At 37.3% G+C, this 15319-nt stretch overlaps 2 protein-coding genes across 5 annotated transcripts in view; both read right to left on the minus strand.

The window, feature by feature from the left end:
- mnd1 (meiotic nuclear divisions 1 homolog (S. cerevisiae)) overlaps positions 1 to 10041 on the minus strand; it is an 18479-nt gene extending 8438 nt beyond the window's left edge. Inside the window, exons 1-4 of one of the 2 annotated variants that reach the window (XM_014011439.1) lie at positions 9875 to 10041; positions 8432 to 8497; positions 7620 to 7677; positions 5032 to 5180 (exon numbers count right to left, since the gene is read on the minus strand). In XM_014011439.1, the coding sequence (XP_013866893.1) occupies positions 5032 to 5180; positions 7620 to 7677; positions 8432 to 8497; positions 9875 to 9877 (276 nt within the window). In that variant the 5' untranslated portion in view covers positions 9878 to 10041. Of the gene's footprint in view, positions 1 to 5031; positions 5181 to 7619; positions 7678 to 8431; positions 8498 to 9433; positions 9461 to 9874 lie in introns of those variants that run through there. The other variant, XM_014011438.1, reaches the window with a different exon arrangement.
- A 1120-nt stretch (positions 10042 to 11161) lies between these two features.
- trim2a (tripartite motif containing 2a) overlaps positions 11162 to 15319 on the minus strand; it is a 26303-nt gene continuing 22145 nt past the window's right edge. For 2 of the 3 annotated variants that reach the window (XM_014011441.1, XM_014011440.1), the window contains exons 6-12: positions 14094 to 14817; positions 13732 to 13835; positions 13442 to 13609; positions 13198 to 13366; positions 12941 to 13011; positions 12415 to 12555; positions 11162 to 11724 (exon numbers count right to left, since the gene is read on the minus strand). In XM_014011441.1, the coding sequence (XP_013866895.1) occupies positions 11572 to 11724; positions 12415 to 12555; positions 12941 to 13011; positions 13198 to 13366; positions 13442 to 13609; positions 13732 to 13835; positions 14094 to 14817 (1530 nt within the window). In that variant the 3' untranslated portion in view covers positions 11162 to 11571. The remainder of the gene's footprint in view (positions 11725 to 12414; positions 12556 to 12940; positions 13012 to 13197; positions 13367 to 13441; positions 13610 to 13731; positions 13836 to 14093; positions 14818 to 15319) is intronic. The other variant, XM_014011442.1, reaches the window with a different exon arrangement.

Below are 15319 nucleotides of genomic sequence, written 5' to 3' on the forward strand. Positions count from 1 at the left end.
TATCAAGAATGAGAACATCCTCATCTCTGAAAGAGTTTCTGGACATTTATGGTTTGATTTCTTTGTATGTATGGATCACTTGGGTTGTTACCGACATCTGGTGAAAATTTCATGTCATTAGCACCTCTAGTAATATATTTACTGAGAAAAATGTTGACGTATTCAATACTTATTTTACCTGCTGTATATTCGTGCTGATATACAAAATATACCATACAACACTCAAAGTATTAGGATATGTATCTGAACATCTAATACATGCTCTCACACACCTTAAAATAAAATGAAATAAATAAAATGATTAAAATAAATGAGATCAAATGTTAGTTTTGTTGGAGTCACCACAGCCTTCAGTATTTAAATAATCTCATATGGTGAACAGAGGGACGGACGGATGGATGGGGGCTAAAGTGATCTTATCAAACTACACAAACGTGTTGAGAAGGTCTCCCTTATGATGCGCACAAAATTTGGTTCAGTTCGCATCATGTACTGTATATGTGATTTACACACAACTGGTCTCTGGAAATGCTAATGTTTACTGGGGTGAATACACAAAGATCACATTTTCATGGAACCGCTGCAGTAATGTGCAAGGTTTCCAAATGGGACATAGTAAACTATTTTACTGTCCCTTTAAAATGATCATATTTTGAGTCTAAACAGCTGATATGCTGTATATTTATATGACTCACTCAGTCATATATGCTGAGTGAGAGTGCTGTAAGATAAGGTGTGTGTTGTGTTTGGCAATTTATTATTATTATTTTTTTTATCTGGCAACCCTGTCGCTCAGGCTCTGATCATGCAGAAGCTACATTATCACAGTTAGGTCCGAACCTGGTGAACAAACTAACGTTGCTTTGGGCCTAGGATGCTTTGTGTTTTTCTCCTACAAGCCGCAAAGGGTGAGTAACGCACAAAAAAAAAAACACTCTGTTTTCTGTAACTTATTATAATTGCTGTTAGTTTTGAAGAGACTTTTGCTGTGTGCCGGTTGTTTGCGCATATATCACATCTCCGCGAGGAGTGCTCCTGAAAATCTCCACTGAGACCAGGATTCAGGAGCCTCTGGCTTCCAATAGGGGACTGTGCAAACGAGTAGGCGTTTCAAAAGGAAAGCATTTTTCAAGGGACACACTTGATAGGACGAGGACAAAAGGGGGTGTTATTCAAGCACACCACTTGACTGGATGATTGTTGCTTAGGTGTTTCTTTATACAGGGTTCCTACAGCTTAAAACAAGTTAAATTTAAGACTTTTTAAGACCTCTTTAATGCCACTTGAAATTTATTTTAAGACCAACTTCACAAAAACAATACAAAAAAATCAAAAAGAAAAGATTAAGATGAGTTGAGATGCATCAGGACAAAACCAAAAATAAAAAATAAAAAACTCAGTGACAATTTTACCCAAATGTTTACTTTACCAAATCAAAATTTTGTTAACTTTAACAAAATAATTCAGTAAATTATTTTTTTAAAACTAAATAAATGTTACCAATTATTTTAAAATTTGAGATGAATTACAATGATCCTATTTAGCTACAATGTGTTTTTAAGACCTATGAAAGATTGATTTAAGACATTTTAAGGCTAATTAAGGCCTTATTTTTAGCTTTTCTACCCTAGCACTTTCATTATTATTTAGTTTCACAAACTTGCTGTTGTTACTGAGGTAATTAAAAAACTTGGGAATAATAACAGCCCGCAGATTATGTTAGCTGCTGGTATATGTTTATATGAAGATACCGCCAATGTCAGACCCAACGTCTTCATTCATTATTTTCACTTGAGCTCCAGGTTACATTTTAACATTATATAWCATTTATCTATATATAATAATAATTTTTGAGACATTTACAAATAGGGAGAACTAAATGTTTAATTTTAATGATACGTTGCAATTTCATTTAAAAAAAAAAAGCAGTTTGGCTGCTAAAATTAATGTGAAAGTTGTTAAAATCAAAAGTGAAAGAAAGAAGAGGAGAGCCAACCTTTTCGAAAAACAGAGTAAATACAACTAGCCAATCAGTGTTTTTAATTGAGAAACACATACGCTTGAAAAATGCTTTCTTTGAGTCTGCAGAGAACCCCTTCTCCAGGTTTCAGAGAGAACGACGGCTGGTGTCGTGTACACGATCGGCCGAACAGCAGCAAAGAACCTGTGGTTTCACCCAAAATCGACATCATGTAAATGGGTCCAACTGTGTGCAAAGTGGGCGGGGCTAAAGTGATATCGTCAAAGTAACTCACTAATGTGTTTASCTGGTTTCCCTAATGATGCACACAAAATGTGGTGCAGATTGATTCACGTATGTGTGATTAAGAGCCAACCGTGTGCAGAGTGGGTGGGGCTGAAGTGATCTCATCACACTGTGTTTAGCAGGTCTCCTTGATGGTGCAGGTCGGATCATATTTGTGACTCAGAGCTAACCATGTGCAAATGGCGAGGCATCAGCATTCGCCACTCGGCCACACCCACACCATCCCGCCACCAGTCAGTGTTGAAAGAAGTGTGCAGCGTGTAAAGTCTGCATGTTCAAAGCTGTAGTTAGTTAGCTGAAATGTGCAAAAAAAAAAGAGATAAATTGGCAGCTTTGATCCTTTCAACACAGATTCAACACAATCTTGGCTTCTTTGGATTTATTGTTTTATGCGTACAGTGTCCAGAGACTACGTTTGTGTGACTTGGCACTATAGAATAGAATAGAATAGAATAGAATAGAATAGAATAGAATAGAATAGAATAGAATAGAATAGAATAGAATAGAATAGAATAGAATAGAATAGAATAGAATAGAATAGAATAGAATAGAATAGAATAGAATAGAATAGAATAGAATAGAATAGAATAGAAGACTTCCAGTGGGGTTTGGACCATGACTCCAAGAGACTTTTGTTTAGGTCATAAGGCATCACACATGTGTAACAAATGTCATTGCAATGGCACTTTGTGCTTGAAAGCAAGTGAGATCGAGTTGTTATCTGTGTTCTGACTCAGTCTGTGGCTGATTAGGTCAAGAAGGTCAGAGATGGAGCTTTCCAAGCCAAAAAAAAAAGGTCACTTACTTTTGTCAGGGGGTGGGGCTTTGATGAGGTCATTTGACCACAGGGCATGATCGGGCATACAACATGGATGACTCCATACCATTTTTGTTATATTTTAGCCTTTCTATATGAAAGTTACAGCTTTCTGAAATTGTAACAGACGAAGGGACAGACCCTCGCCTCGGTGATGGGGGACAATTATTTGAAATGAATAGAGTTTTTTTTTAAATCATGAAATGATAAAGGTTGAATGATATATGATGAAATAGGATTCAGTGAAATGTGATTATAAAAGATACAGTTAAAGTGAGTGAGACTGGAATCAATAAGAATCGTTTCAATTGAAATGAGATAAAATGAAAAATGATTAAATGAAATGAAAGGAAATGAGATYAAATGAAATGGGACTAGAAAAAAATGAAACTCTAGTAGGTGCGGACATCAGACTAGATAARAATAAATTAAATTAGATGAAAGGTGATGAGTTGAGATTAGATAAAATAAGATGGAATTGAATGTGATTAAAATCAAGATGAAAGATGGGATGACAAAATGAGATAAGATAAAATTAAAGAAGATCATTAAAGAAATTATAATAAAYGAGATAAAAATTATAATAAATGAAACTGGTTACATTATATTTCCTGTGAAAATGTGGTATGACTGTTTAATGCTGAAGGATATTTGCTGAAAAGGTTTAATGTTAATGAGAGTTAAATTTAAACAGCTGACTTTTGATAAAGGTAGGACCACGAAAGTGAAAAATCAGTCAAAAGATAGCAAAAAAGGACAAAAAACACTGAAAAGAGTACCTAAATTAGCAAAAAAAAGCTACAARGAGATTAACAGACAGATAAGAAAATTAGATTTTTTTTTTAAATTAGTAAAGGTACTTGCACTTTGCTTTGAAATAGCTAAAAAGGCTGATAGAAAAGCTGCTAAAAAGCTAATAAAATTAGCACAAAGCATCGGAAAGAGCACGCTGGCTAAATAAAGAAATAAGCTCAAATTATTACAAACCAATGAATATGGCTGAAATAAAAGCTCAAAATAGCTGAAATTAGCTAAAAACACAGAAAACAGCTAAAAAATGCAAAAAAGCTCAAATCAACAAAATGGATGCAGATAGAATTTGAAATTATCAAAAAATAAAAAAACTGAATCAGAACAAAAGGTAGTAAGGACTGGTAAACATACTGAAGGGTTTTAGAGAGTTTGAAGACAGTGCATTCATTTTCAATGAGAAAAAAAAGTCCATAAAAGCTAAAAACTCCAAAAGTAATCATTGCTGAAGTACCAAAAGTCATTGTCAGAATGTCCTGAAAGTGTTGAACATTTTGATATATAAATTGTTGGAATGGCACTAATGTACAAAAGAAAAAATGAGCTCATTTTGCTGCAGAAAAAAAAACTTTATAAAAACACCAACGCCCGTTTGGTGGCAAACGTTCTCCGCAGACAACCTGCTGCTTCCTAACACTCAACATCTGCCCTAGAGATCTGGAGGCTAACGCCCTCAGAGGACTCACCACCCCAACGCCATCTGTCTGACAGACTACAGGAGAAGGAAGTAGGTCATCATCGACCACGACACATTCAGAGTGACTTTCTGTAGCAACTAATCTCACACATATGTGCAATCAAAGATTGCAACTCARTTTTTAAACCTGGAATTGTATTTTTTTTTTGGTTTTAAATTATTAAAAATGTAAACAAAACCAACAGCTGAACACGTCACGACAAAACACGAAACATTTAACTCGTTTGCTGTTTATTTTCTTAAAAAGGCCGTGTTGCTTATGATGATGAGCAGACCTTCTTACTGTAAACTACAGTTTGAAATCTATTTTTTTTTTTACCAGAAACCCAGAAGCAGAAATGGCATTCAAAAAGCATTTTTGCCTCCTAGTACAGCTTTAACCAGAAACAAAAGAGGAAATGCAGCTCATTGTTCGGTCTGTGCTGCACAGACAGTTCTCACCTGTTTCTGCAGCTCCTCCAGTTTCTGCTTACGAAGGTTTAAGGCCTTGCTGGGAAAAGCCCAGTAGTAGTTGGACGTACCCACTCTTTCACAGTCCACCATGCTGTCGTCCACCAGGCTTTGGAGGACGTCCTTCACGCTCATGGGAGCTGAAAGAAAGCGACCCTCAGATTATTAGATTGCGTCCCTGAGCCGTYAATTTGGAGATCTGTGATTTAATTTGTGAGCAGGTAATTTACTGAGTCACACTGATCAGTCTTCATGGCTCATTCCAGTTCTTGTTCCGAGCAGCTGATTCTAATTTCTCTCCAGGAAATATAATTAACATTATTACTTTTTTCTTGTTGACTTATAAATTTGTTATCAAAATGTAATTATTAAGTGATTATTAATTAAATGTTTACATATAGGTGGGAATCTTTAAGCACCTCACTCAGAGAGTTGCAAAGTGATTATATAGGATCATTGATGCATTTTAATTAACTTAAAAAGGTAAATAACTGTGGCTTATTTTACAAAAATAAACACCGATTTGTATATTTTCATGCTTAATAAATACCTGTTGCTGCTGACCAATGATTAGCATAAATGCTAACCTTACATTGAAAATAAACYATAGAAAAGCTAACATTAGGCTGATTAGCATCATGTTCATCATTGGAAGTTTAGATCCAAATCAAATGTTTCAAAGTTGTTACTAAAGACATCAAATGCTATTTACAGACATATATTCTTTGGGGCTCAAAAAAAAAGGGGGATGTGAAAAAACATGGCCTTTCCTGCAACATGTTTCAAAAACTACGGTAACCCTACTGGGACAAACGGCTGACTCTTCAAGAGGCAGTACAGATTTAACTTGAACTAAATCACTTGGAAACGTTTGAAAATCAATACAGAATCTAGATGTCATCTCCAACCACTTGTTCATTGTAAATACACGTTCTCTCTCCAAAGAAAAAAAGAAAAATCAAGTTACAGTTTTCTATCCCTATCACTTCAAATTTACAAACATCCTTCAGACCATAGTTCAGACCACAAAAATAGTTTTTTTTACTTGAAATTGGCCGATCAACTGTGAGCTAAAAATCAGTCCCTAAAAAAGGAGAACATATCTGCATGTATATAATGAATGTCCTGACATCAACTATCTCACTGCACTTTACTGAGGATCATCATCAGCTCTCACCGTTACTGTAGGCAGCGCATAGATTTAGAAACCCTCTGAACTAAACCCACACATGTGCAGTCAATTCCACTCTTTAAAACCAATGAGTTCGCTGCACGAAGAGGATGTACAAGAAAAAAAAAGAGAGAGCAGAAGTCAGATTTTGAGCAGCATCAGCGGTGAAACGCGATCCTCCCACGCACTTTGTTCAGCCCGTCCACTGTGAAACTGAAAAAGCTAATCTGCTCAGAGGATGAACAGCAGTAGTCAGAAAATAAAAAAAATAAAAAAAACAGGATGAAAATGAAAACCACTGAATGGATTGTTAAAACTCTGTTCAAGCTCCTTTATTCATGTTTAATTTTTACCTGCTTAACATCACAAAGCTTTGTAATATTTATCACTGTTTTGTTGTTTGCACCCYCTCTTCAGTAACTACATTAAGCCTCAGTGGGGGCGTCTGAGCCATGTGCTTTTAATCACAGCAACAAGATCCAGTTTCTACAGATTAACATTTTGTCCACTTTAAAACAAGAACCCATCATGGATTCACTCAGTTTCATTTAAGGTTGTCCGGCTCAGGTAATAATACCTGTTGTTTCTGGTATTGTTTCCTTTAACCCTCTAAGGTCTGGCTGTTTTTGACAAATTTTGAATTTACCCTTATATTTCCACCTTAAAAACTATTTACCTTGCCTTGTTTGGTATCATTATTTTCAGCACAACCTCAGCTTTATGATTTTAGATTGTTTTTTTTTTTTCATTTTGACAAACTGCATTATCACAGTGAACCAAAGAATACACACACACACAAAAAAATCAGAGTAGGAAAATTTTGGCTATTTTTATCATAAAATTCATAAAAATGTTTAACGACCCATTTTTCTAACCTTTAATGAAAATCTATAGTGTAAATTTCATAAATGTGTACAAATTTAGCAAAAAAGAAATTCTATCCATGTTTTTACAATAATTACCCATAATGCCCGGCTGCATCCAGGTTAAACTGGATAGTCGAAAGCTTTCGACAGCTCTCCGCGTTATGAAATCGCTGCTGCTGATGGGTGGAGTTCTGTTTTTTTTCTGCAGCCTAAATAAGGCCCAGAGATGGAAGCGGCACKTCCTGGTTGCCACAGCTACTCTGTCAGAACATCACCACGTCGGTTTCAAGAAGGTAAAAAGGATGCAGAGGCTTTTTCATGCAAGTCTGAAATTATTCTTTGTAGAAACGTTACGTTGTTCAATAAATTGTTATTGTTTGAAACTATTATTATAGTTAAATGGAGCAGATATTGTAAGATTTTTCTTCTTTCTGCTACCTTTCATTTTGATTTGTTTTTTTTATTGTATGTGAATTTGTTTGTTTTTAAATTAAATGAATAAATGCTGTCAAAAAAAATGAACCAACTAATTATTGACTCACTTATGCCTTTTGCCTTGGGAGCAATCTTCTCAATGTCTTTCAGCTGAAACACATCTTTCTGAAAAAAAGAAAGAGAGAGAAATGTTTGAGTTTGTTTTCAAATCTTAAACAATAAATTACTATCCAACTACATCTGTATTAGAATACGGTGCATTCGGCTACATTTAGTTGCTTTTGAGAAGCTGATGGGACAAATATTTATCATTGTTAAAATCACACTTTTACTTTTCTCTGCACAACTCTGCTTAATAAATCTTTCACAATTTATGTTTATATAATAATTTTTTGCATGTCTAGCAAAGACATTTCAGATCTAACACAAGAGTGTTTTAATATTAAAAAGAGAAAATATTAAAATCTATTAGAAAATACCTTAAAATATGCACATTAGAGCAGCATTCAAATCCAAATTAGAGTGTTCAGATTAAATTAAAACATGCATAAAAAAAATCAACCTTCTTGGAGAAAAACTGAATGTTTTAACAACTTGTCATGTGATTGTAATCCTCAGCTGTGCGATGTTTGTAAAAGTGCTGATCAGAAAACTGAACCGTTGTTAAAGATTTCTGAGGAGCTCAAAGCCACAGCCTCATGATTACAAGACTGTGGCTCCAACCATTGAGCTACAGCTTCACCTCTCAACAAATTACACACTTCACAAAAACAGTTTAATGATGACGACACGCTGGATTTAAATTGACCAGGTTATAACAAATAATATTTTTTCATGCAACAGAACGATCGATCAATTCACCAAGAAGATATGAAGGCTGAGAAGTATCACACAGCATATCACCAATGTTAAAACTTACAGATTCAAAGAAAATCTCCATCATACGTGTTCTCTTCTCTTCCAAACTCAGTCCTTTCTTCTTTGACTGAAATGAAAAATCTTAAATCACAATAAAATCACAAAACACCAAAATACAAAACATGTCTGTTGGAATAAGTGATTAAATCAATTGTTTGTCCACAGATCAAACTCTGACACATGAAGATTTATGACCCCACTTGAAAGCATCAAAAGTGAATATCAAGGTGTGTGTGTGTGTGTGTGTGTGTGTGTGTGTGAGCGAGCGAGCGAGCGAGCTGTAGCAGCACAGAACAGCAGCCTAAAGAAATGTTTGGACATGGTTGATTTTAACAAAACTATACCGTGGGGACAAAAGGGGAAAGGAAAAAGCATGGATACAGAGAAGTGGGAAAAAGGAATGAGGACACTGCAAAGGGACTTAGTGGTAGCTTAGAGTTGGAAGAGAAATACATTTATATTAATTAAAAAATTGAATTCTGTGTAACAAATAGTTCAGAAAAACATGAGGCTACAAAGCAACATGAAATACATATGGCAGTTGTCAGTAATTAAATTATTGTTTAAAAGAATTAGGGCCACAGAACAAAAAAATATTTTTTTTCTGACTTTGATCTTCTGAGATCAAAGTCTTAATTAAAGAATTCTACTGGTAGAATTCCAGTTTTCAATAGGTACCATTCTGAGGAAAAAAGCCAGAACTCAAGAAAAAACGATTGGTTGATTGATTGATGTGTGGCCCTAATCCTCGTCTGTAAACAAGTAAATATCTAATTGGGCAAAAAATAATCAAATCAAATCAAATCAAATCCATCCATCCATCCATCCATCCATCCATCCATCATCTACAGAGTAAACGCACCGGAAGTTAATTTTGTCCAGCAGGGGGCAGTAATGTAAAGTCACAGCACGTAGGCTGCAGTAAAATCTCAAGAAGTTGAAACCTGACAAGAAATGCTCAATTTAACCAGAAACTAGTTCACCAATAAAGCTATCATCTTACCAATAAGTCCATGTTAATACTAATGATCCGTAAACTGACTGAATAAGAAGTCAACATGAAATGGACAATTCATGTAAATATTGGGTTGGAAGAACCGTACAGAAAGCGCATTTTTACTGAACTTTGAACACAATACTGCTTTCCACAATGACTTGTGTTAGATTATATAGTTAAGTATATAGAATATAAATCATTGGCCTCCCACGCACTTTACTTGTAGAGGGAGACGAGTGTTTTTTCCACAGACTGCAGTAACTTCGTAGCTTTCTGTCTCGATTACATCTGGTTTCGCGTGAGAAATGTTACATTTGAGGCACTTGCTTCTTTCAGATTAATGTAATGTCTTTATTTTTTTTTTCTTAGCCAACTAAACAAAAGCGAGTGTACATTTATCAGCAGATACCCGATTGTCATACCGTCTACAAGTGGACGTTTGCTTACCATTATGTGATGTTGACTGTATAAATAACATCCACTAGCATTAACGATTAAGGTAATTTAAGGTTACAGGTTGAAACCAAATACACTGCAGGCCAAACAAAACAGTCGTTCGGTAAATCCTGAATTTCCCGCGGAGCAGTCGCGCAAATCAGTGCTGCCTTCAAACAACCTCGTAAATACTTCGACTTCTGGAAAATTACTTTAAAGTTAAACTATTAAGTTGATAAGCACAGCTTAAAAAACACAAAAATAAGAAATATACATAATCCTTAAGGAAAAATATTTATAATTTATATTAAGATGAAAACACTGTTTTTGAGTTGCCACTTTTAAGTCTTCATTGTTCCGACTGCGCATGAAGGCATCTGTTTAAGGATTTCACTTCCTGGTTTGACGCCCTCTGCCGTCACACAAACGCTTCATACATTTTATTTCATTTTTATAAATTTACATCTCCACAAAGTCAAACACAATTCACTTTCATCGGCACTTTAATTCCATTTGGCATTACAAATATAAACGAGACAAAATAACTTTACAGGACAGTGTAGAAACCGAATGACCAAATTCAACAGACAAGTAGACAATTGTGTGCTTAATGTGGGAATAAAAGGCTGTTTTTAAGAACATATATTAAGTGGGTTTATTTACAATAAAATGCATATTTCAAGTGTTTGTCTATGCAGTGCATCTATTTTATCAAGGTAAGACAGTCTGTTCTGATCAAATAAATCGATATTAAAAACACATAAAAACACATTGATTACAGCTCAGCAGCTCTAATTCTGGTGGCAAATCTGACCTTTTTTCAGCCCAAATAAACCCTGACCAGTATACATAATTATTTTATATAATTTTAGCCTACATTTGCACATTTATCACAGAGTGTGACATTAAATGTTAGGATTCTTACAAGTCTACAACACACAGGTGCATAATTTAACACTGTTTTGTGTTTAGTGTTTAAGYAACCACAACAAACCAATGAAATGATCAACCTGCTGTTCATGTAAAATGATGGCAAACATTTAGTATTTGCTTTCATTTCTACTTGAACTATGTGTACTGCAATTTTAATAAACCCTGCATTTAAAATTAAAGCCAATGATTTTTTAAAATGCTTATAGCAGCTTTTAAGATGTTTTTTTCATAAAATCAGCATGCAGATGTCTAATCATGCTACCTACAGTGCAGTAGATGTTCTTATAGTGAACAGGCAAACTGTGAGGACTCTTAAGGGTATTTTAACAGAAAGCTGTGGTAACAATTCCAAAAATCTGCTACTTGTTAAAAAAAAAGAAATCAACACTCTTTGCTTTTATTAAAAATTCTGCAATTAAAATCAAGATCAGCATTCATTACTGGTTTGCTGCTGTATATCTAACATTATGACACCATTAAAGCTTTGTCCCCACCAAATCGGCACAATTTCGATGGAATGTGAACAAGGTCATGAGTGACTCTTCAAAGCACCAACCAGAACCAGCAGCAGGCTCCTGTCATCCCATTTCATTCACACTCAAATGTGTCCTGGTTCCTCAGCATCGAGAGTCAAACACGAGGTGAGAAATCACGCAGATGGCACGACGACAGAAATGGAAGGGTGAAAAAAAAGGGGAGTAAGTGCAAAATCTTCCGGTCTCTCCAGACCAAACGGAGTGACAGTATATTCATTCTTACACACGAGAAATGTTGGGCTACTGCAGATAGCGGTAGACTTTGAAGCAGTGGTTGCCCGAATCGGCAACCGCGACGTGTCCGTCTGAGGTGAGCGCCAGTCCCTGAGGGCCATAGAGCGGGTCTGCTGAGGTGTTGATGTATGAAAGGAAAGAACCGCTGCCATCAAACACCTGAGAGACAAGGAAAGAGAAGAGCATCAGAAAAATGTGTCCTACTGGCTCCCAGCTTTTTATTTTCTGCTCTCTACCTGAACATCTGAATGAATAAATAAAACAGCTGGTCACATGAACTGAGGAGGACAGGACTGCAAGTTTAATCTCCAGTGTATGATATCTTTTCTGCAATATACATTTTATTTACAAGGTATTCACAAAGTATGATAATATCTGGACACATGATACTTAAGTTTGATTTCAAGGGACTGTTCAGAGTTTTTTAAAGTGAGGTTTTGTGGAAAGGCTATGAACAAAAATATCTGTTGTAGATGGCTCTGTGATCAACTCAAGTTTGTAGAAAGAGTTTAATTCTGATAAATTGATGAACTAACTGCTACTAGGAGAGGTTCACTGAGATGTAGGTCCCCAAGACCTTAAAAGTGTTGTTGCCATTGATGTAATGTAATGCAGAGTAGTCTATGACCATTTCCTTGGTTTTTAAGGTGTTGAGTGACAGGTTGTTCCTGGCACACCATGCCGCCAACTGCTGCACCTCGTCCCTGTGTGCCGACCCGTTTCCACCAGTAAAAAGTCTTTAGTTTTAAACCCGCCCAGAATCGCCCTTGGCTCCTCGAGTCGTCAAGACTAAACTTTGTTTCTTCAGTTCAGACAGCGGAGGTAAAGTGTGTTGACTTGTTCACCAACCTGTATCCTGCTGTTGCCCCAGTCGGCTACAATGATGTTCCCGTTAACATCCACCGCTACTCCTGTGGGGGCGTTGAACTGACCGTTTCCTTCACCGTTTGAACCAAACTTCAGCAGGAATTCTCCTTCTGTGTTGAACACCTGCGTGTGGTTTTTAAACACATGCAACAGAGGAAACAGTCTTAATTGAATAGAGCATCACAGGATTTCTCTCTTTTTAAACGTCTGAATATGGTGACATTTTGAGGCAAAGTTGCAGCTGACAGCAAACTAGAAACTCTTTTTACTTAAATATGTATGAGAAACAGCATCGTGTGCTGAAAATGTCCCGTCTAGAGATGATTTTTGTCCTAAAACCTGTTGTGCAAACATTTAATTAAATGGCCTAATCTAAAAGCAGAAAATTCTCTCTTTAATGGAAGCTTACAGCAAGTTAAAACATGTTACATATTAGAACACTGGGGTTTGTGCCTGTACAGAGTAAAAATGTTGAATAAGTAATAAAGCTGCTCTGAACGGCACTCACCTTGACTGAGTGGTTGTGGAAATCTGTTATAATGATTTCATTGTTGCTGTTGACAGCAGCAAAGTGAGGACCTGGACCAAAAAACAAGCAAAATTATATATATAACTCAGCAAATTTGATTATCTTATCTGCCTCCCCCCCCCCCCCCCCCCCCCCCCCCCCCCCCCCCCCCCCCCACACACACACACACACACACACACACAAAAAAATCTAAGGTTCCAAGAATCCCGTGTCCCTGCACACAGTATTAAGCTTACCTGCAAACTGCGTGTCACTGTTGCCACGACTCCCAAACTTGGTGACCAGCTTGCCGTTGGGCTGAAAGATGAAGATGCGACAAGCCTTGTTGTCGACGACTATGATGTGTCCGTTCCTGTCCACGGCCACGCCTTTAGGGCCCAGCAGCTTCCCCAAACCGATCTTGTTCTGCAGAAGTTAAGACGTTTGAACACGTCTGTTCTACAGCAGCTTTACGTTCAGCCGACACAAGGTTGAACTCACCTTAAATTTGCCTTCGCTTGAAAAGATACTGATCCACTTGTTGTCATAGTCCGCGATGATGATGTCACCGTTGGGGTGGACAGCGACGCCCGTCGGTCGCTGCATCTGACCAGGAGACCTGCCCCGGACCCCAAAACGACTTCTGAACTGACCATCGTTAGAAAATGTCTGCAGAGTGTGATTTATTTATTTATTTTTAAAAAATACAGTAAAATGGGTTTCATCACTTTATAAATCTATGGTAAATCACAGTTCTCTAAAATTCTCACAGCAGAGGGTTTTGATTTTACCTGAACACATTGATTGTTGCTGTCTGCTATCAGCACCTTCCCCAGGGTGGAGGCAGCGACGCCCTGAAGATTTGTGAACTCTCCTTTGTTTCTTCCTTTAGTACCTTTAAGACAAGAATGTTGATTAGAGTTTGAAATCAAAAGTATGTTTTGGTGAGAAGAAAGAGATTTAGTCATTTTAGTCCAGCCTTATAAAAGATATGAATAATTACATTTAAGAAGTTTGCACTCCATTTCCCATAACAATGACTGAGGTTTTGCCATTTTTATGCTGCCCAAGATCAGCCAACTGAGGTAGCCATCTTGAATTAATTTGAATCCAAAATTAAGAAAAATAAAACAGAGGAAGTGGTTCTCCTCACCGACTCTGAAGATGAGATCGTCCTCAATGGGGTTTTCTTTCCGTCTCCCTGTGCTGTACATGCTCGCCGGTCTCTTGAAGGCTTTCTGCTTGATGTGCCCACTGCCCGGAGACTTCAGCCTCTTCTTTGTGCCGTCTGAAGTTGGGGATACGTCCGTGGATTTGGCGGCCTTTATTTTGAAGGGACTCCCTTTGATGTGTTGGTTATACAAAAGGAGGGATAAATTAAAAGTGCCCTCTTTAGGAACCGAGAACAGGTACTCGTAGGTGCCATTCTTGTTGTCCAGAATTTCTCCATCTCCTCTGCTGCCATCGGATGAGGAGATCTGAGCAGCGATGACGGCGTTGCCCATTTTGCACAGCTCGCCGTCTTTGTCTTTCGTAGTTACTGTGACAGATGTGGGCACGCCGACCACGCAGTGGCGTAACCCTTCCCCCGAGGCCACAGACTCGGACGCCACAGCGTTCGTGGTTATGACGGCGCCTAAGTTGTGGATGGACTTCTTTAAGCCGTCCGTCTCCACGAGGAAGTCGAGCTGGTCGTTTTCGCCGGGCTGCAGGGGAAGCTCTTGGTTGGCCAACTCGACGAGGCGTCCGCCCATCTGCTTCTTGACCAGCAGCACCTCGGCCTCGGTGCCGTGGCTCAGGGCCTGCTCCGTGAAGTTACAGCTGCTGGTGATGTCCTCCTGACCCTGCATCAGGGAGTCCAGCTGGGCCTGAAGTACCTGCACACGAACACCAGGGGGCAGCAGAGCAACACAGATTAAACTACAGGCTTTAAATCAGAAAACTGGTGAACTGTGTAGGGGATAATTTAACTTAATAATTATAGCCAAACCACTAAATTAGATTTAGCTTTTTAGGTCGTCAAACCCAAGTAACTCCAGTAAATAAAATCAATAAATCCTGGTTCATGTTAGTAAAATATTCCACTTTCTCATGCTGTGAAAATGAAGGTTCTCTTACTAATAATGACCAGTCAATAGAAACATAGCAAATATACGCTTTAAATTGTTCCTTTAGTACGTTTATTGCATTATCTATTCAATAACTCTATCAAACGTAGTATAATTTGTTCAAAAAGTATAAACATGTCACCTTGTTATTGAGGTTGAGGTCTAAAACAGATGACAGTTATTCCTGTTTCGTTTATTTTCTCAGTAATTGTTTTGGTTTCGCTTTTATTAGTTTTACTCCAGTGTGCAAGCCAAACAGCAACACAAATAT

Source organism: Austrofundulus limnaeus, unplaced genomic scaffold (genome assembly GCF_001266775.1).
Source record: "Austrofundulus limnaeus strain Quisiro unplaced genomic scaffold, Austrofundulus_limnaeus-1.0 Scaffold80, whole genome shotgun sequence".
In the NCBI taxonomy this organism is placed as follows: domain Eukaryota; kingdom Metazoa; phylum Chordata; class Actinopteri; order Cyprinodontiformes; family Rivulidae; genus Austrofundulus; species Austrofundulus limnaeus.